General features: G+C 36.9%; 7 protein-coding genes and 4 pseudogenes across 11 annotated transcripts, besides 3 other annotated features; 6 read left to right on the forward strand and 5 right to left on the reverse strand.

Annotated features, from left to right (window-relative positions):
- Positions 1-11,449: part of a mobile genetic element that runs on past the window's edge.
- On the forward strand, positions 700-2,020 carry TVAGG3_0124970 (annotated as a pseudogene). The gene has a single exon. A coding segment is annotated over exon 1 (1,321 nt).
- TVAGG3_0124980 (protein of unknown function, DUF4106 family) lies at positions 9,438-10,130 on the forward strand (the record flags this gene model as incomplete). The annotated part of the gene is made up of 1 exon (XM_051223720.1): positions 9,438-10,130. One exon carries the CDS (start codon positions 9,438-9,440, stop codon positions 10,128-10,130), a length of 693 nt encoding a protein of 230 aa, XP_051108706.1.
- Positions 10,532-10,852, reverse strand: TVAGG3_0124990 (organellar and viral DNA polymerase type B; the record flags this gene model as incomplete). Its single annotated transcript, XM_051223721.1, has 1 exon — positions 10,532-10,852. The coding sequence occupies one exon, from the start codon at positions 10,850-10,852 to the stop codon at positions 10,532-10,534; it is 321 nt and encodes a 106-aa protein (XP_051108707.1).
- A 608-nt stretch (positions 11,450-12,057) lies between the features above and the next one.
- Positions 12,058-12,258, forward strand: TVAGG3_0125000 (uncharacterized protein; the record flags this gene model as incomplete). The annotated part of the gene is made up of 1 exon (XM_051223722.1): positions 12,058-12,258. The coding sequence occupies one exon, from the start codon at positions 12,058-12,060 to the stop codon at positions 12,256-12,258; it is 201 nt and encodes a 66-aa protein (XP_051108708.1).
- Positions 12,259-12,287: 29 nt separating this feature from the next.
- Positions 12,288-12,875: a mobile genetic element.
- A 250-nt stretch (positions 12,876-13,125) lies between these two features.
- On the forward strand, positions 13,126-13,515 carry TVAGG3_0125020 (uncharacterized protein; the record flags this gene model as incomplete). The annotated part of the gene is made up of 1 exon (XM_051223723.1): positions 13,126-13,515. The coding sequence occupies one exon, from the start codon at positions 13,126-13,128 to the stop codon at positions 13,513-13,515; it is 390 nt and encodes a 129-aa protein (XP_051108709.1).
- Positions 13,516-13,541: 26 nt separating this feature from the next.
- TVAGG3_0125030 (uncharacterized protein) lies at positions 13,542-14,004 on the forward strand (the record flags this gene model as incomplete). Its single annotated transcript, XM_051223724.1, has 1 exon — positions 13,542-14,004. A coding segment is annotated over one exon (463 nt), but the record flags the coding sequence as incomplete, so codon positions are not given.
- A 154-nt stretch (positions 14,005-14,158) lies between these two features.
- TVAGG3_0125040 (cytochrome B-C1 complex subunit 6, mitochondrial family) lies at positions 14,159-14,872 on the forward strand (the record flags this gene model as incomplete). Its single annotated transcript, XM_051223725.1, has 1 exon — positions 14,159-14,872. One exon carries the CDS (start codon positions 14,159-14,161, stop codon positions 14,870-14,872), a length of 714 nt encoding a protein of 237 aa, XP_051108711.1.
- A 49-nt stretch (positions 14,873-14,921) lies between these two features.
- Positions 14,922-15,184, reverse strand: TVAGG3_0125050 (annotated as a pseudogene). The gene has a single exon. A coding segment is annotated over exon 1 (263 nt).
- A 140-nt stretch (positions 15,185-15,324) lies between these two features.
- Positions 15,325-19,860: part of a mobile genetic element that runs on past the window's edge.
- On the reverse strand, positions 15,648-16,910 carry TVAGG3_0125070 (annotated as a pseudogene). The gene has a single exon. A coding segment is annotated over exon 1 (1,263 nt).
- TVAGG3_0125080 lies at positions 17,517-18,099 on the reverse strand (annotated as a pseudogene). The gene has a single exon. A coding segment is annotated over exon 1 (583 nt).
- TVAGG3_0125090 (uncharacterized protein) lies at positions 18,291-18,692 on the reverse strand (the record flags this gene model as incomplete). Its single annotated transcript, XM_051223726.1, has 1 exon — positions 18,291-18,692. The coding sequence occupies one exon, from the start codon at positions 18,690-18,692 to the stop codon at positions 18,291-18,293; it is 402 nt and encodes a 133-aa protein (XP_051108712.1).

The raw sequence follows: 19,860 nt of genomic DNA on the forward strand, positions 1-19,860 counted from the left end.
ACTCATAGAAAAGTTTAAAATAAACCGTTTTCGTCAACGGTAACCCCCTCTATTTTTTTATTTTATTGAAAAGTCTCCGTTGGCAAACCGTTCCATCTCAAATATTGAATGAACTATAAACGTTTTTTGTTTTCTATACATACTTTTTTGTCCAACGGTAAAACTTTTTACACAACGGTTTTGAGAGTCGTCTCCGTTGACTTTTTTGTAGAGCACTCAAAATAGTATAACTTTGTCCGAACAAGTAAGGGTCTATCGTCGCTACAGGAAAAGTTACAGGCGTTCCAAGGAAGTATACTTTGAGAAGACTTTCCCCCTTATAGAATGAGATAGGACGGTTATTTTACAAAACTGACAACACTTTGACCGAGTAGTTTTTTGTGCTGAACAAAAAGTGTCATATAAACATCTGTCAAAAACCGCTTTTTAACTTCACTTAAAATGCCACGTAAGCTACGTAAGAATATACGTAAGAGGAAGAGAGCATTGAAACATCCAATAGTAAAACTGACACCACAACAACAGTTGCAACAACAAATGATGAATGACCCCACTATGTTGCAACAAATGTCAAGCAATCCTATGCTTTTAAACCGAGTTGTTGGTGCACAGAGTGGAGGTTTAAGAGCGGCACTTTTAGCGAAAATGGCAGGCTATGGTGGAGCTGCAGACGGAACAGCATATAACCCTCAAAGTCAAATGAATTTGAGTTCACTCAAAAATCAAATAACAGATGTCAAAAAGTCAAACATAGACATACAGAAACAAATAAGTGAAAACGAAAAGAAACTAGAATATGACAGACACACAAAGAAACTCAATGAGTTAAACGTTGAGAAAAAGAAGAAAGAAGAACAACTGAAAGAACTAAGTACAGAGGAATATGCGAAAAAAGTGTCAGAAAAAGCAGCAGAAGTAGCAAAAATGGAACAAGATGTTGTAAATTTGAAAAACCATACTACTCGATATAAAGTACTGAAAGATGAAGAGATAAAACAAAAAGCCCTGAAGACATATATGGATAGCGATGAGTATAAAAAAGAAGTTGAAGCAACTGTAAAGGCAGAAAAACTTTTACAGTTGCAAAACCAAACCGTACAGTATGAAAACTTAGCACAAGAAAGTAAAAATAACGACGCAGCCATGCAAAAGGCAATGAAAAGCGCAGAATATATAAAAGCTAACAATGACTGGTTAGATGCCCAAGCCAATGCTAAAGCAGCCCAACTCATAGGGTCAATAAGGACAAAAATACAAGCGGATGAAGATAGTTCAAATGAAGCTTTAACAAATGCTGACTTTAAGAACGCTTTCGAAGCTCTTCATAGTAAGGTGAAACAAGTGAACGACTTCTCATCTGGAAAGAAACTGAAGTCTGAAGGTTTCGACAAAGAGTTAAAAGAAGTAGCACAAAATATGACGAAAATAACAGATGCAGCAACGAGACAGGCAGTTCAAAGTGCCTATGACGCCGTTAGAGCAACTGTTGTGGAAAGTCAAGAAAAAGAGTTACAACAGACCAAAAACAGACCTAGTAAATGCTTTCTTAAGAACGAAAAGTCAGGTAGGACACTATGCTGCAGATGGAACATATGTGCCAGCTGGTGGAACTTATATACCAGCTGGTGGAACTTATATACTAGCTAGTGGAACCTATATACCACCAAACCCTCCAAGAGAAGCACCTGCACCAGGACTACCTAAAACATTTACATCGTCACACATGGACACAGACACAGGCATGCACCAAAACCAACACAACAACAACAGTTCAAAACACTGCACAACAACAACAGTTCAAAACACTGCACCACAACCAACAGTTCAAAACACTGCACCACAACCAACAGTTCAAACACTGCACCACAACCACAAACAGAGCAAGGACATAAAAGAAGTAGAGAACAAGGAAACCAAGAATTCTTAAAAATGCTAAAGAAAAATATGGTTACCCAGATACTATTGACTTTAGTGACAGATATAAAGAAGCTATTAGAAAGTTCAAGGAAGAAAATACTGACCCGAACCTATTTAGCTTTATGGCTCAGCATAAAATCGGATATAATTTCAAACCTGGAAAATACAAGCTCGCTAAGGGATATGATTTAATAGCATATCGTCCAAATGACATGACTGAATTTACTCCGAGATATTTTATGTCAGAGATAAATGATGATTCAACTATCTTCATGAAACGCGTAAAAAATAGAGACGGAACGAAAGAAGAAAGGCTTATGAATGCAGATGACTTAAATAGGGAACTTGTTAAAAACGGTCTCGGAATATATGAAATGCCAGCAGATGAGGTACAAGAAACTCCACAGGAAGAAGTTCAGATACAACCAGACATGGAAGAAATAGTTCAGCAACAACAGCTAGAAGAGCCTGAAGGAAACGAACAAGTCCGCTCCTTTGGAAACTAACCTCACAGAACTAGATGAAGATTTGGAACAGCCGAAAAACTTGACCCTCAACAAGAGTATGCGGAGAATATGGAATATTTCCAAGAGTCTAAAAAAAATTCGGCTGACATAGTAGAAGAATATCGAAAAATGTTTGCCGACATACAAAAGACTCCAGCACCAGATGAAAATATTCAGCATAGAATGGAAGCACTGAAAGAAAATGTACACAAATACAACAACCCTTTTTACTTACGAGCATTTAACGTTCAATCTTCGGATGAACTCGGTGAAAATAAAAGGTTAAATTTCAAGAAAACATTAGAAATGAAACATTGTTTAAAGTTCATTCAGAACCTAGCCAAGATGGAAACAAACCTACTTTTGTTTCTGCAGACGATGGAACTACAATGAGATGGGGTCATAAAGCTAATCCAGATAGGTGGTTCATAAACTTACAACCTCAATTCCAAGAAGTTGTAGACGCAATGGAAGTGAATGGTGAACCAGATATAGCTGGTATTTTCAGCGCGGCTTTAATGCCATTGAAAGATATGAAAGATGCAGATATTTTGAACCAGTATGAAATGAACATGGCTGATGGAATATAACACCTGACGTTCTAGAACATTTATCTCAAAGAACTACACAGAACCATAGAGATGGTATATTTTGGTGAAGAGTTTAGAAAGAAAGTTAGGGAGAGCGAAGGAAGAGAACCTATTGTACATGACCTTGCAAACGAAAGTTTGCAAAATGTCATAAAAAACTTACTTTGCAGACAATGAACTGAGAAGGGATGAATATTTAAGAAAACTCAAATGGACAGTACCAAATGAAATGTTAGTATTGAAAAACATGTTCCTTGACAAAATAAAACCAACTACAGAAATAAACGACGCAAGACTGAAAGATTGGGTAAAAGCTTTCCCATTCACAAAAGATATAGTTGGTAACATGGAAAGAAAACCAGAATGGCTTACAAAAACATATATTTGGAAACGAGCTTATTCCATATGGACAGGCACTGTTTGAAGAGCTTGAACCAGAAACTCAGGACAGAGAGTCATGCAAACAATACGCGACGACTCAAATACAAACTATGACAAACTCTTTCTAGATATAGGTTACCTGAGATGGGCGACCAGAGCCAAAGGCAAAAAGGACATGGGAAATTTGCAACATACTAGATGAACATAATGCAAAGATGCAACAACTTCAAGCAGAGGGCAATGAAGGAAAAAGAAGAGTTAAAAACTCAGTCAGGAAGAAAGTAAGCTTGGTCCACGTGGGTTCTATTATGACATATAAATCCAACTATTCTATATTTTTACTCATATGAAATGTACGCCGCTCAGAATATAACGCCAACAGTTTTGATGCTATGAATGGAAATGTTTCGAATGGTATAACGAATGCGACAATGCCATTAGAAGGTCAGAAATAGTTCCTGGAACTTACGAATATACAACTGCTGTTTCTTATGGAAACGTAGGTGAGTTTGGAGAAGGTTCTTCAACAACAGTAGATATTGCTTGCGACAGGTTTCATATTATTTCTATTGACAACTCATTCTTATACGTGGAACAAGACATTGAAATAAAACCTTCTGCCAAGTTGTCTGACAAGAAAGGTTGCAATGGAATTTTCTATGTCGGATACCAATATGCTCCAGAAGTTTTCATGGGATATAAGATATATTCTAACTCTGACTTAGTTCAAACAGTAACATGGGCAAACTATGAATGGTTCGCTTTGAGAAACTCAGTACAACCACAAGCTAGAGAACAAACAGACCAGTATGCAACTATTGAGAAAATAAGAAGACTTGACCCTAACGTTCCAGGAGTTTATGTTAACCTTTCTGGACAAACTGCAGCAGCAGTAACCAAAGTAAAACTGAAACTTAGAGTTCCTTTGTCATCTTTCCTCATCTTCAGGTTTTAAGATACTTGCCAAACTGGGCAGGAAAAATTTCTATCGAACTTACTCCAAGCAAAAATAACTTAGTCATTGCACCAACACAAGACCCATTCACTCTTACAGAAGTAGTGGAACAAATAAAATGTCATTCGCCGACTTTTGCAAAAACAAAGTTGACTTAGACTTTGGTTTCTCAAACCTCAACACTGAAGTAAACTATTATTTCAATGCTGCTGGAGATGCTTGGGACCCAGTTAAGTTTACATGCGAAAAGTTTGAATGCAAGAGAATAGAAGCAGACTTGCAGTCTATATGTTGGACCCAGATATTTCAAATGCTTTAGCTGCCAAATATATTGCAGTTCCACTTATGTTCCCTATACACCAAATATCTGTCAAAGACTTTGCAGGTGAAGTTGGAAACCAAAGTGCTGACCCAGGTGCAAGAACAGATATTGCTTTAACAACTGCAATGAAACATGCAGATACTATGTTTGTACTGTTCAGACGAACTATAAATGACTATTCTTGTTTCTACAACCCTGGTATTAAATATCATATAAACATAGATGGCAAATATATCCAAGAGAAGAATATTCTACAGTTGAGGATATGAGGTCATACAACTTGACATTAGATGCTATGAACTTTAACAACAACTTCACAACAACCATTAACCCTGAAATGCAAAGTTCTATTATGCCATATGTGAAAGTATGGACTCATACAGGAGGTCAAAAAACTCAATATACAAATGGAGACCGTTCAAACTTTTGGCTTGGCATTCCATTTGCTGACTCAGAAGACTTTATGGGTGGTATTTCAACTGTTGGTACAGTTCAAATACAATATACTGGTGACAGAGACGGTCCAGATGAATTGAAAGCAAAGAAGTTTACAAAACCAATAGCACTTTTCACGGAAGATGCTCTTTTGAAGATTCGTTCGATGAAACCTGCTGGGGCTCCTCAGATTGGCATAACGACAGCTTCCATCGAGCAGATTTTGGCAGCAGGTCAGTAAGTTGTTCTTGAACTGACTTCTCTCCGTCAAATATTGACAGTACGCCAGTTTTGACATAAATTGTATTATAAACTTACCTTTAGAAATATCGTAAGTTTTGTTGTTATATTTTTGTCAACGTTCAAGAACTTTCACCATTTCAGTTATACCAACTTTCTTTGCTTTATGAAAATATTTTGGTTCAGCAAAGACTGCTATTCTATAACATTTTCCATTGTTTGTGTAAAGAACTATTCTGTCAATGTATTTGTATTGTTTGTGTGTGTAAACTTTGTTCTGCTTCAATTCGAAGAGATACTCGAATACGTCCATCTTTTTATTCTAAGTAAAATGTCATTTCCGAAAAATAGAAGCGTAAGTGTTTCAAAAGGTTTAATGGCGGTGGCAGATGTGAAGTTAAATTCACCAACTCAAACAACAGTCAAAGTGTTGTTGTCAATGTCAAAGAAAGAGATGTTGAAGTGGGGAAACCATACGAAGACGAAGATGGTATAACAATAGTTCCTGTAAAAGAACAACCAACATACCTGAAGTTAGCAGAGACTTAAGTTCTGTTGCAGATATTCGAAACGACTACCAACAACTTAAAGACAAACTTAAAACTCAGGAGAAGATTTGTCAAGCTTTGGTATAATGTTAAACTTGGTCGAACACAACCCTGTAAAAGTGAACTCATATGTCATTGCACCTCATGAAGTTTTGAAAGAACTATTGAAACTTTTGACAGAGGCAGACGATATAAACATCAAAGAAATAGAACCCGACATTAGTTGCTGTGGTGTTTCATATAATGTCATTGACAAGATATACGTTATGAAAGGAGGTGAAACGTTGAACTTAAAATATAGTTTCCCAGACGTCATAAAAATATTTGACGACCACAACATTTCATTAAAATTTACTTGCTAAGTAAATGGCAGAAGACATAGTGGTTTATACTATTACGACTAAAAACCCTGAGTCATATAATTCTATAACAACAAACTTACAAAGTCCTCAAGGACGATATTGTAAACTGACCTTAAACACGATGACGACTAAAGCCTGTTTTGCTCTTTTGACACCAGAAGACTTTGTTGTTGTGAATGGTAAAAAATACTTCTTTGAAGATACTTACTCAGATATACCACCAACAGGTTTTGTTGACTTATTTAATACTTTAAGGACGGATGTAACATGTGCTGCAACTAGAGCAGGTTTCATTATGTTTGGATGTCCGACTGAGTTTAGTATAAACGATATGAGCTATAATACAAAACTTATATCTGGTTTTTACTACCAACAGTTTCCTATAACAGGAAAAGGTGTCATACAAGGTTTGTCTGTTCCATTGACTTTAAGTACACCTATTTTATATATGTTTCAAACTTAGGTTCAAAGTGCTATTCGAATGTCGACAGAAACTACTATGACCAAAAGATACTCATGCGTATAAACAACACTTTCTCTGCTGGTTTGCCTATTGTTCATTCGAATGCAGAGTTTTCAGCTTTAGTAAACTCAAACACTTTAGCAAACATAAACTTAACCTTAGTTGACGCAAACTTTGTTCCTGTAAAACTTTTATGTCCTATGTATTTGTCAATGACGGCAGAAAGTTTCGAATTGGAAGATGCAACTGGTGAAAGTATTGTATACAAGAACAACTTCAACAACAATAGCTCAAGAACAACAAATGCAACAAATGGAAAACAAGTCAAGAATAAAAAAAATATTTTTTTTATTTTTATAAAATGTACAGAATAGATGTTTCAGATTTTTATGACTTCCAAGCATTCAGAAATATGTGTCCATTTAGAGACTATAACAAAGCAGTCGAGAATTTGAAACGTTTAGTCATTTATGTTGACTCTGCCCAGAATGTTATGTTATGAAAGAATGGGATGTTGTCTTTAACAAACCAAGAGCAACAATAGTGTCTGAACAAGAATGTAGACAGAAACTTAAGAAAATAAAAGTCGTACAAGTTGGATGAAGATGTTAGATGCTTGGGATATCTTATTGTCAAAGTTAGAAGATTTTTCAGTTCGTGGTATAAAGTTTATACACCTTCTCCAAACTTCTATTCTATCTTCACTGGATATAAATACGAACAAGTAGAATGGAAAGAAATATTATAGAAGCTTGGTTAGACCATGTCAAAGAAATTATATGCAATGGAAACGAAAGAGTCTATGAGTATATCTTATGTTGGTTTGCAAACATCTTACAACATCCAAGTGCTAAAATGAAACTGCTCTCATTATAATTGGAAAACAAGGAACTGGTAAGAACACTTTCTTTACAGATATTTTGTGCAAACTGTTAGAGGGCTATTCGAACCGAATATGACAAACTTAGAAAACATCTGCGGTAAATTTAACTCTTCAATAGAGAATATGAAACTTATAGTATTGTAAGAACTTCAAAGTATAGATACAACAAAAGTTTTTGAACTCAGATGCTTTGAAGAGTCTTATAACAGACAAAGTTGGAGTTGTTGAAAGAAAATATAAAGACCAAAGAGTTTGTGAAAATGTTGCAAACTTTCATTATGGTTTCAAACAATGCGTTCCGATGAAGTTAGAAAGTTCTGACAGAAGATATGTAGTTGTCAGAACGTCAGATTCTCATATGCAAGATACAGAATATTTTGACGACTTAGCAGAAACTTTGACACTACTTTTACAACCACTTGTTCTCATATTTCATGACATTAGATATTTCAAGTTCAATCCAAGACAAATTCCACATACCGAAGAGAGACAAACATTGTTAGAAGCAAACAAGAGTGTATATGAACTGTTTATAGATGAGACTAACTTTGAGTGTTTAGATGAAAGGTCATTGTACGATTCATATAAACAATATTGTCAAGAGTATGGTTATATGGCAGCGTCTAAACGAACATTCTTGGCAAATGTCAAAAGTCTTTTAGATGTTCAGAACGGCGTATATACAAAGAAAAATTTTTCTGAGTAAATTTTAAAAAAATATTTTTTTATCCGATAGAAAAGATGAGAATATATTCAGTCTCAAGTACATGACAGAAGTCAAAGAAGAACTAGACCCATTCGCTTATTTGAATGTTTACTTCTACCATTTTGAAAAGTCTACATTTGACAAAGTTTGGAACATCGAACCAGTTAAGTTTGCTATTGTGACTAAAAATGGTGCGAAATTTGAAGACTTAGACATAGAAGGTTTGTTAGCAGTCAAAGAAAATTTTGACAGAAGTTTTCAAACCTTAAAGAAGGCAAAGCATACAAACTTGTTATACCTTATGAACCAAAGAAAGCAGACGACTATGAATATTATGAGTCTAAGATAGTTGAAGTTCAAGGTAAATTGGGTAAAAGATTTTAGAGTCTAAGCCAGTGTTTGCTCCTAAAGAGGAAGAGAACTTTTGACATTGACCCAGAAATGTTTAAAAATAAAATTTTATTTTTACATGTCAAATTTCTTTTTCTCTGGAACTGGTTGGCTTTTCTCTCTTCTTCTACTTTCTTTCTTTCTTCTCTCTTCTTCTTCTTCTTCTGGTGGAGTTATGTCAAATTCTCAGAACCATATTTATGTAAAAGTTCTTTGTCCTTTAATAGCTCTTTCTATTCTGTTTTCTATTTCATCTTCAAGAACAGCGCATGTGTCTTCTTTGCATTCTAAGAACTTTTGTTGGACTTCATCTCTCCAGAGGCGTCATCTCTGTCAACAAGTCTGTCATTGACAAACTTAAAGACTTCTCTGCTAATGTTTTATGGTTCTTGTCATATTCCCAGAAACAGAACTTTAGAACAAATTCACCTTTCTTGTTTACACTATGTAAGATTTTATGGTCGACAGATGTTTTGCTGTCAAAAAGTTTGTCTCGAATATAGATAGCGAAATCGCTAGACATTTTCAAAAAGATAAAAATTTTAATTTTTCTAAAAATATGTTAGAAAAAAAGTTTGCTGACATTGACAAGAAATTTGAGAATGTTTTAAACAAGAACAAGAGGAAGTTGGAAAATGCTCAGATAAAACCCATACATGACAAGTTCCTATTTGCTCAGAATGGTATAACAGGTCTAATCGCACCACCTGGGTCGGGTAAGACTTTCACTTATCTTAAAATGGCTGCACAACAACAAGAACTAGATGAGAAGAACCCATTCTATGAGTTAGTAGTCATTTGTAGTACTTCGGGTCAATTTGACCAAACCGTAAATTCGTTCAAAGATATTATAAAAAAGTCTAAGTTAGTATGTATAAAAGACTCTGAGTTGTTAGATTGGATAAAGAAGTACCAAAGAAGAGTTTTGAAGTATAATGCTATAAATGAGTATGTCAATTCTAAGTTTAAAGACCCAAATGAGGAAATGCAGAGAATATTAGAGAAGAAACACTTCAGAAACAAACAGAAAGAGATAGAATACATTTCGAAGAAATTGCAATCTTACGATTGGAAGACTTACCCTCACAGATGTCTTCTTATCTTAGATGATTTCGCCTCTCATCCTTTGTTAAAGAACAGAGAACAAGACATGTGTCGAATTCTTAAGAAGCTCAGACACTTTAACATCTCAGTTGTCATTTGTGTACAGACAGCAAAGAGTTTAAGTAAGGATGTAAAGAGAATACTTACTGATATCATACTTTTCCCTGGATTGTCCGAAGACGATTTCATGGAACTTATGAAAGAGTCCATGGCAGGTAAGTTTGACAGACATGAACTATGGGAGAAGTACAAAGTCATACAAGACCCTCATACTTCTTTCAGAATTCATATCTACGCAAACAAAGTTCAAATTGTAAAAAGTCAATAAAAATAAATGGTTCATTTACTCTGCTTGTTTGAAGTTGTCAAAATACTCTGTTATTTTTCACGATTTTCATGAGTTTTAGGCGACTGGGGTTTCTTCCCTACTCGCTGTGCTTCACGATTTTCATACGGAATCTCTTCTCTCGGTTTTCCGAGGGAAGCAATCTTATGCCATTTTACTCAGAAATTTGGTCATTTTTTTCAGCAAAAATATATTTTAGGGTAGAAGGTTAGATCTAACCTGTTTTCTAACCTCATTTCTACCCCATATGTCCTTACTGAAAAAAGTGTGTGTTCCATCTGTCATTTTACTCAGAATTTTGTTGCTGAATTCAGCAAAAATAATGTTTAGGGTAGAAGGTTAGATCTAACCTGTTTTCTAACCTCATTTCTACCCCAGTTATTTTATAAGCGTTTTACATGGTAAACATTGTGAATTCGTGAAATTCTAAACAATTTCGTAGCTTCTATTTCTTCTGTCAGTACATCGAATGTTTTAACAATGCCGAAGGTTTCTTTATACTTCTTCTTGACATCTGAAAGAAGGAAATCGTCAGCTGTTGGATAGTTTTTGTTTAGAAATGTCAACATGTCCATTTTATCTTCTGCTGGTTTCTCTGCCTCCCTCTTTAAGTCAGCATAGTCGTTTCGCATACGTTCTATCTCTTTGACGGAGTAGTTATATTTCCTCATTGCTGCTTTACATTTAGAACATTGTGGGTTCATTTTTGCGTTATATTCTGAAACCTTACCTGCTAGTATGACTAAGGCGTCAATTGCTCTCTTTAACTCAAAAGTTGCGGGTTTTATCTGTTCATTCCATATCTTACCTCTTCTATCTTTATCTCTTATCTGCCATACACATTTTGCAACTAACGAAACAAAGTTGTCGTAGGTCTTAAACTCCCCAGATTTGTATATGTCAGAGATGTTCTTATATACCATGTCGCAATCTTTGTCCATGACTTTGTGGTTGCAATGAAATCCAAGGAATTCATAGTTAACCTTTCGTATGAACTTCTTTATTTCTACTGAGTCAGTTGCTTTGACTTCTATTTCATCGAATTCTGGAATAGTAAGCTTTTGTTGTTGGATTTCAGGAAGTTTAGGTAAATGGTCAATAATATCCTGCATTTCATAAAGATACTGTTCATTTGTTTCATCTTTCGCACAACAGTCCAAAGTACTTGTTAAAAGTTCTTGCTTTATCTTCTGGATTTTTGTTTCGAAAGTATATGAAGAAGGAATGAAGCTTTTCATCTCTACTAACATTGACGTAGGATTCATGACTAAAGAGTTTGGTGCTGTTGTTGCTAACATGTTCTTACAATAAAAATAAAAAAATATTTTTTTAAAAAAACCAACTTTATTTTTTATTTCGGGAAAACTCATGACAAATTCAAGAGGGTAGAAAAGAGGTTAGAAAAGAGGTTATATCTAACCTTCTACCCTAAATTATATTTTTGCTGAATTCATGAGTTTTGGTTGAAAGAATACGGTGGAGCCAAAAGTGGCTCGACCTCAAAACAAGCATTTTCTGTATAAAATTCATGAAAATTCAAGAGGGTAGAAAAGAGGTTAGAAAAGAGGTTAGATATACCCATCTACCCTAAATTATATTTTTGCTGAATTCAGCAACAAAATTCAAATTGTAAACGGTTTAATAGAAAAAGTGTTATTTTTTCATGTCCGAAGACTCGAAGGTGCAACACTTCCAAAATACCGACGAACTCAGAAGAGCAGCATGGCAGTATGTTCTTGACAACTTCTTTGAGTTCTCCAGGAACACCTTGGAAAATGCTGAAGAACTCCGACACAGAGAATTTGGAGAAATTGCACTCCAATACTACCTTGACAAACAAAGGGTAAACAAAGGGTAAACAAAGGGTAAAATAAGACTAAAAACTTAACGTTTAAAAAGTGACATTTTTATGAGCTCCGAGTCACCGAGAAAACTTGGTCAGATGTTAGCAGCTTACTTCCCTGAGGAGGATGGAAGCGTTACATACGTAAGGTTCAAAAACAACGAACCTGGAATTGCGTACCAAATTCGCAATTACATGACCATGGAAGAGTACGAAAGGTTCCTACAAGAGAAACCAGCTCTAAACAACTCAGAAAAGAAAGAGTAAAAAGTTTAACTCGTAATTGTTTATTTTTTTTACTTGTATGGGCAAGCTGCAAGAATGAAGTCGACTATCTCAGTCTTTGTCTTGACCAGTTGGACTGCTCTTGCGAGTACGTCTGTTTTGCGGTCTCCAGCTGGTGTCTGACCTTCGTAATTGCGCATGTTCTTGAGAGCTCCAACTGTAAATGGCTGTAGGATGAAGAGTCTCTCAGACTGCTTGAGGTAGTCTTCACGGTCACGAACCGAATCTGTGGTACGAGTCGAATCGGTCGATTTGAGGGAAGAGACTGAAAGCCTGTCGTCTTCCATAGGGGCTGTGGCATAATCTTTGCGTAAGCGGTTCAGACCTTCTTCGAACTCTTGGTCTCTCTTCGATTGAGATTGGAATTGGAATTGCTGGGGTGGAGCTTGCTGGAACATCCAAGGGTTGGGGAAGTAAGGCATAGGCTGAGGAGGAGGGTAGTTCGGGAAGCCTTGTGGTGGGTAGTAACATTGAGGTGGAAATTGGTAGTAAATCGGAGGTACTTGCTGGAACTGAGGTTGCTGAGGAGACTGTTGTGGTTCTGCAGCTTTCGGTTCTTCTGGTTGGGATATGGGCTCGGTTGGTGGGACGTCGGACATCTGTTTGTGGCTTAACCGTCGGAAGGAAAAACCTTTCCTGTCGGAAGGAAAAACCTTTCCTGTCGGAAGGAAAAACCTTTCCTGTCGGAAGGAAAAACCTTTCCTGTCGGAAGGAAAAACTTTTTCTGAAGTTCGACCAAAAGTTCTCAATTTTCGAAAATTTGAATGGTTTACGGACGGACAACTGGAAGAGTTCTTCCTGTCGTCGGGAAATTTTTTTCCAGTTGTCGGGAAAATATTTTCCTGTCGGATGGAAGGACTCGGAATACCAGAAGGATTTGACGAGGCAATTTACCTTATAGAGATAAATGAAGTTGTTAAGCAGTACTTGCGCAGGGTAATGAAGCCCAAGGTCAAGTTCACTACTATTTCTGGAAGGTCTACACTTCAGCTCGAGACTTCGACTGGAATTCCAATTCAAATACCAGACGGGACAGCCTACGATGGCATAAAGGACGCCAAAAGAGAAGCTCTTGTTAAGTTCCTAAACAAACGTCCTTGGATAAAAATACCAAACAAGGAGAACCCCCTACCCCATATGAAATTGGCAATTCAGTCTCTCCTTCACTTCTCGGGTCAGCCGTTCTACATAACCTGTGAAGGCGACATCCAACCAGTTCAGTCAACCTTAACGTTTTGAGTAAAAACATTTTTTTCATTTTTTGAATGAAGCAAGTTAAATTCGTCCCACACCAATCTCAATGGACCGATGAAGAGTTTCAAGCCATGCTTGAAGACGTTGAGAACGACATAGACGGCGAACTTGAAGGAGCTCAAATCACAATTGCAACCAAAATTGCAGGAGTCAAGGAACAGATAGCTCCACTTAAAGCTACCAAAGCTACTCTTGACCTCATGGATAGTTACCGTTTAGATGTCAAGAGTGGAATAAGACATTTAAAATTAAAACTTCTAAACTACGAAGCTATACTCCAAAAGTTAGCAGAAATGAGAAGACTTTACCAGAGCTACTTACATGTAAGGGACTTACCTTCAAGCAATCCGACCAAAGATGAATTTTCTGACATTGTCCCAATTTTGTCCGAAAGTCAGCTCAGATGTTTCGAACTGCTCCCAACATATCCAGAATATGAACGTTTGCCTGAACTCTTCCGCAATCTCAAAAAACGTTTTTTGGTTCTCATGTTCCAAACTTTTATCGGAAGAGACAACAAACGTTCAGAAGAAGAACAAGATATTATTTTAAACTTGTTGTATGACTTAACCGTCATAACAAGCTTTTTGAAGTAAAACCGTCATTCTCAAACCACTTCATTTTTTCGATGTCCGAACAAGCACCGAAGCCGAACACAATGGCAGATGTCCTTTCAATGTTGCCAGACAAGCGCCCAGTTCAAATTCAAATTTTGAATTTGAAAGCTCATCTGACAAACACCGTTAAGACTCTCCAAAGTAGTCTTATGGAAGAGATGAAGGGACTTAAAGGTGAGTTCCTCATGAACCAAGCTTCCAATGAGAAAGTCCTGAATGATTTGACGGAAACCTTGCGCATTTACGCGAGAGAGAACCGAGACCTTGCCAGACTCATCTACCGTTTCTTCGAAGAGATAGACGCCATCTGGAAGGTACTCGGAAAGGACAGAACCTCCAACACCGTAATTCGTGAGTACCAAATTGAAGAAGGAATTTTCGAGGAAGAAGAGAAACACGAAGAAGAAGAGAAACACGAAGAAGAAGAGGAAGAAGAAGAGAAACACGAAGAAGAGGAAGTTTGGGCAACCCTTGTTGCCGATGACAGTTATGAAATTTCCCAACCCTACCCATACAAAATCCGCAACAAGGAGACAGGCAAGGTTCTTACCCCAGTCCTCAACAACTTGGGACACTTGACCCTTACCCTTCGAAATTACGGTACAATTTCCATGGGAAGGCTTGTCGGTATGCAATGGGTTCCAAATCCAAACAAGAAGACGAAGGTCAGACACATTGACGGTGACAAGCTCAACAACCGTAAGGAGAACCTCGAGTGGTTCTAAGAGTAAAAAAATTTTATTTTAGGGGGAAACCCCGAGTAAATTTAGGTGTTTATTTAGTTAAGTAGCTTAAATTAATGAGAATTTGGACAAGTAGTTCCTGACCCCTGAATTGGACTCTTTCGTCATCCAGTTGCGTAGGAGGTCGTCCCAGAGGAGTTGGTAGAATTGCCAATCCAAGGACGATTTGTCCTCCCAGGCATTGAGGATGTACTGCTCGTAGAGTTTCATGACCTCTGCCTTGCACCAGACACCCTCTCCCTTGGAACGTAAGGCTTCTTCGAAGTGCTCGAATGCGATTGGCTGCGTGACCATCTGAAATGACACTTTTTGTCCGTTTGGTCAATGTTTGTGTCTCGTGCCATAGTCGACGAAAATACAGACACAACAGGTTATATATGAGTTTGAGACCAAGAATGGTGTAACTCGACCTGTCCGATTCAAATTCGAATAAAAATTTTTTATTTCATGCAATGTTTAACTATTTCACCATCTTCTTTAACACCCCAGTACTTCCTTTTCGATATTACATGAACTTCGGTGAAAATTTTGTCCAATTTGAATTGACCCATCTTTTCACCGACCATGCCCATTTCAATGAGTTTGTTATAGCCTTCTTCGTTCGTCATGAGTGCATCGATGTTCTCATAGTAAACCTTCACTTTGGATTTGACTTCCGAGAAGAATTTGTTGTAGTTGTCAAGGACTGCCTTTGCGAACTGAGGGTAAGACCAATGTTCGACAATAGGTTTTAATGTGGTTACTAAGCCACTTTGACCTTGAGTGAATTCGTACTTCAAAACAAAAGGAGAAAACCTTTCAACAAAGTTGTCGACCTTCTCATAATGTTTACTCTTCATCTCTTGAGGTTTCTTTATGGAATATCCCCATGTCGAATTCATAAGCAATTTGAGTGTCATTGCAAGTTTGGGGTTTGAAGCTTTCCTAATATCATACAGTTGTTGTATGACTTTTCCAACTGTATAGTTCCTTCCTGGGAACTCACCGTCTTCGTTTGGAATTCCAGTCGGGATATATTGGACAAACCTCATGTATGCAGCGTTAAGGTCGACATAGTATATCTTTTCATATGAGTCGAACTTGTCGCAACCAATTGGTCCAGTTTGTGGAAATTCAAGTGAGTCTCTTATCTTCTGAGAAACTTCTCCTGTTATCTCATAAACATCGTCGAAGCAACCTGTTTCATATAAAACCTTCTGACCTAACTCAGATGCTCTCCAATACAATTTGACGTCAATTGGATGTCTCAATGGAAGTTTGTTTATAGCATCTTGAAGTTCTTGCAACCTCATTGGAAGTTCTTCTGGTTCAGGTTGGTATCCGAACAATCCAACTCTTTTTGGAATTGTGTACTTCTTTTGTACTAGAACTTTGTCTGGAACAACTTTTGGTCTTGCTAACAATGAAAAGTTTGTTTCGTCTTTTGGTACAAAAGTTTCTGTCAGCTTGTCATCTGGAATTGGTTCCAACAAACCTTTCTCGAAAAGAATGTTTACAGCTCTGACAATGTTGCACTTGCCTTTTCCGAACAATGGGTTTGTAAGACTTTCGTTCAACATGAAGTGGTTGTGGACAATTACAATCTTCAACCATGGTAAGTCTTTGTCAACAACATAGTCGTCATGTGAAGAACCTTCTCAGTCGGAATGTTGACTCGGATATTGACATTTGCCAACGGTGCAATTTTTGACAATTGACCTCTGAGAATGTACCTTGTCTTCACACATGACTCAAGATACTTCATTTTCTCTTCTGAAACAAGACCAGAGTTCCTGAGACATGTAAGAATACAAGGTTCATTGACAATTGTTTCAATTGAATTGTAAATTCCATACCTTGTCAAGTCAATGTCAGACTTATTTATGAACGGGAAGTATCCAGCATGTTGTCTGACTGCTTGAGGGTTCGGTTGGTACCATTCAAATTTTACACTTGCAATTCCTTCAATTGCATTCAAAATGTCTGAGTCGGAGTCAACCATTTGTTCTCTCTTTGTAGTCTTGAAAGCGTCAAGAAGCATTGCAGCTGTTGTGACATTGCCATGTGCATAGTAAATGTGACCATCCAAATCTGTTATGGTCAATCTGAGATTGTATCCTTTCTTATTTCCATCTTGTATGGCAGCAAGTACACCCATGAAGCCTTCTTTGTTCTTTCCTTCGTCAAAGTTTACTGTAAAGGTTCGACCAGATGTAATTTGACTTCTAACTTCACGGTACTTTTCATATGCATATCTTGTTCTTTCCATGGGAGCATGTTTGTCTTCACCTTTTCCTTTTTTTCCTTCTCAAAGGATGCAATTGTTCGTCATGTTTTCCAGTAGAATCTGGCAAAGCCGTCGTGTCCTTCAACTTGAGGTTCACTAACATCGAAAGGCATGTCCATAAGACGTTCTTCTTCTAACCTCTCTAATCTGTTTGGATAATTTGCGCGTGCTGTTTCTAAGTCCATTTCATAGCGAAGACCAGACAATTTGTCATAGACTTTTATGGGTCTTCCCTTCCTTATATTTAAACTTCTTTGAAACTCTCCAACCATATCTTTCTAACTCTGCTTTTATTCTAGCAGATTTTCTATCCATTCTATACGGGGGCATTTTTATAAAAATAAAAAAATGTTTTTTTCTTTACTTTACGTAACCGCCTGCTTGCCATAAGTCTTTGACGCCAACCCATACCAGCTAATGAAGTTGCTTGGTTTAGTTTGGAAACTAACCTTTGGTTTGGTTTTTCTTCAGTTTGTGCTTCCCTTCTTCTATCGGTTTTTTCGTCACTTTTCGGTTCCTCTGACTTTACCTCACTTGCAGGTATGGTTGTGTCGTCAACATCTTCATAAATATCATATGCCATTTGTTTTTGTTTTCCTTTCAACTTTTTGTGTTTGTTGTAAAGTTTAGAATATTTCGACTCTAAGTCAATGAGATGTTCTATAATGAACTGTTGGTCAGTGAAGTAAACTTTTCCATCTGTTGTCTCGAAAGCTCCTTCAGACTTCAATATTTTATTTGTGAGAGTCTGTTTCTTTTTTGAGATACTAGCCGTTCCATTTCTATGAAAAGTGACTTTATAGTTAGGGTTTTTATTTCCAGACCTGGCACTTTCTATTATTGAATTTTTCTCTTCATCTGTAAGTTCTTTGACAGGTTTTGACGAATGGTTCTGAACTTTTTGTTTGTGGTGTCAATCTACCGTTTCAACTTCTTCGGTCATTTCATCTCAGTAAAAATTTTAGTTTGTTTTGTTTTCAACTGGTGTGTTTAGGTTTTTTAAGTCGGTCTAAAACTTCCTGAGGTATAGGAAGAACTTGACAAACACGTGGTTGTGTAACTGCTGGAAGCCGACAAATCCATCTTAACCCATTTGTCTCAATGCTGTTGTTCATTTCATCTCAGTAAAAAACTTTACATTCCCCACGTTTGAGGCGGTTGAGGTTGGTTATTGTTTACCCATTGTTGTGCATGGTTATATCCTCTGTTAAAGAATCTTTCACCTTGGTCCATGTAGTGCCCTGCTTGGTTATAGTAGTCATTTGCTTTGTTATAGTAGTTTCCTGCTTGTCTTCCTACATTGTCCATCCATCCTTGAACTTTTCCTCTTGTTTCAGGATTTGGAATAAGATTTGCTGCATCTCGTGCTACATCCCAACCTTTCTGTACAGTTTGTATAATAGGTTGTGCTTTCTCTTTAAGTATACCTAATGTACTCAAAATCTTCCTTCCAACTCCAAATACACCTCTGGCTATTGTTCCCACTGCGGGCAAAAATCTGGATGCAACTCCTGCTAATGCGCCAAATAAACCCATTTCTTATAGGGTAAAAAATGACGAATCCAAACAAGGACCCCTATGTTTCTAAAGCACAAAGAAAGCACTCATGATAAAAATCTTTAGTTCAACACCAAATGCTTGGTTTATGGATATCTTGGAAAACATTCCGAGGTATAGAGAAGATGGACCACCATACTGGCTAATATTTGTCGGTCAAAACACAAGATACTGTGAAGCCATACCATTACAGTCCAAAAATATTTTAGATGTGAAAACTGCTTTGACAATATTCGTTGACAAATACCATCCAACAAAACTGACATCTGACTGTGAAAGTTCTTTCAAATCAGACGATATTAAAAACTATCTGCGTTCAAAAAATGTAAACCAATATTTCATTGTCGACCAAAACCATTCTGCTCTTGGTGTCATTGACAGTTGTATAAAAATCTTAAGAGACTTAAACAACCACAAGGTGGTGAGGTAGATGAAATGTCATATGACGACAAATATAGACATTTCTCCATGGCAAAGATGAGACAAGTTTTAAATATTTACAATAGCCGTAAACAAAAAGGTTTGGGAAACCACTCCCCCGAAGAAATGAAAAACAACCCCGACTTAGAGAAAGACTATATATTTAATAGTTTAGTCAAAAGAGACAAACAAGAAAGAATGCCAGGCTTCAAACTTAAGAAAGGTGACAAAGTAAAAATAGAAATACCTAAACGCGACCCATATGAAAATACTATTGACTATGACAACAATGGGAACTCGACAGGTACTCACATTCGTGTTCGTAAAAATAGAAGAAAGTATACAAGAGAATATTATGAAGTTTTAGGCAAACATGGCAAAATGTACAGACTGCAAGCAGAAGATAAAACTACTATTGTCAGACCTCGTTTCAAACTTGTCAAAGTTCAAGGTGGTATACTTTCAAAGACAGTTCCTAACAAATATAAGACAACTCCTGACGAATATGCTAAAGAAGTTGAAAATGACGACTAAGCAATTCTATACCATGCGTAAACTGTCATGTAAGGTGGCATGTAGTCTTTACTTTGTCCCGTTGTTTGCGTATACCCTGAAACGCGATGTGTATGGTTCCTCTCCCTCAGTGTCTCCAGTAACAATTTATAGCAAACTTAACGTCTCTTTAACATCATATCCTTTACCTTTTGTCATTCCTGACCAATCCCAA

This window comes from Trichomonas vaginalis, chromosome IV (assembly GCF_026262505.1).
Source record: "Trichomonas vaginalis G3 chromosome IV, whole genome shotgun sequence".
NCBI lineage: Eukaryota > Parabasalia > Trichomonadida > Trichomonadidae > Trichomonas > Trichomonas vaginalis.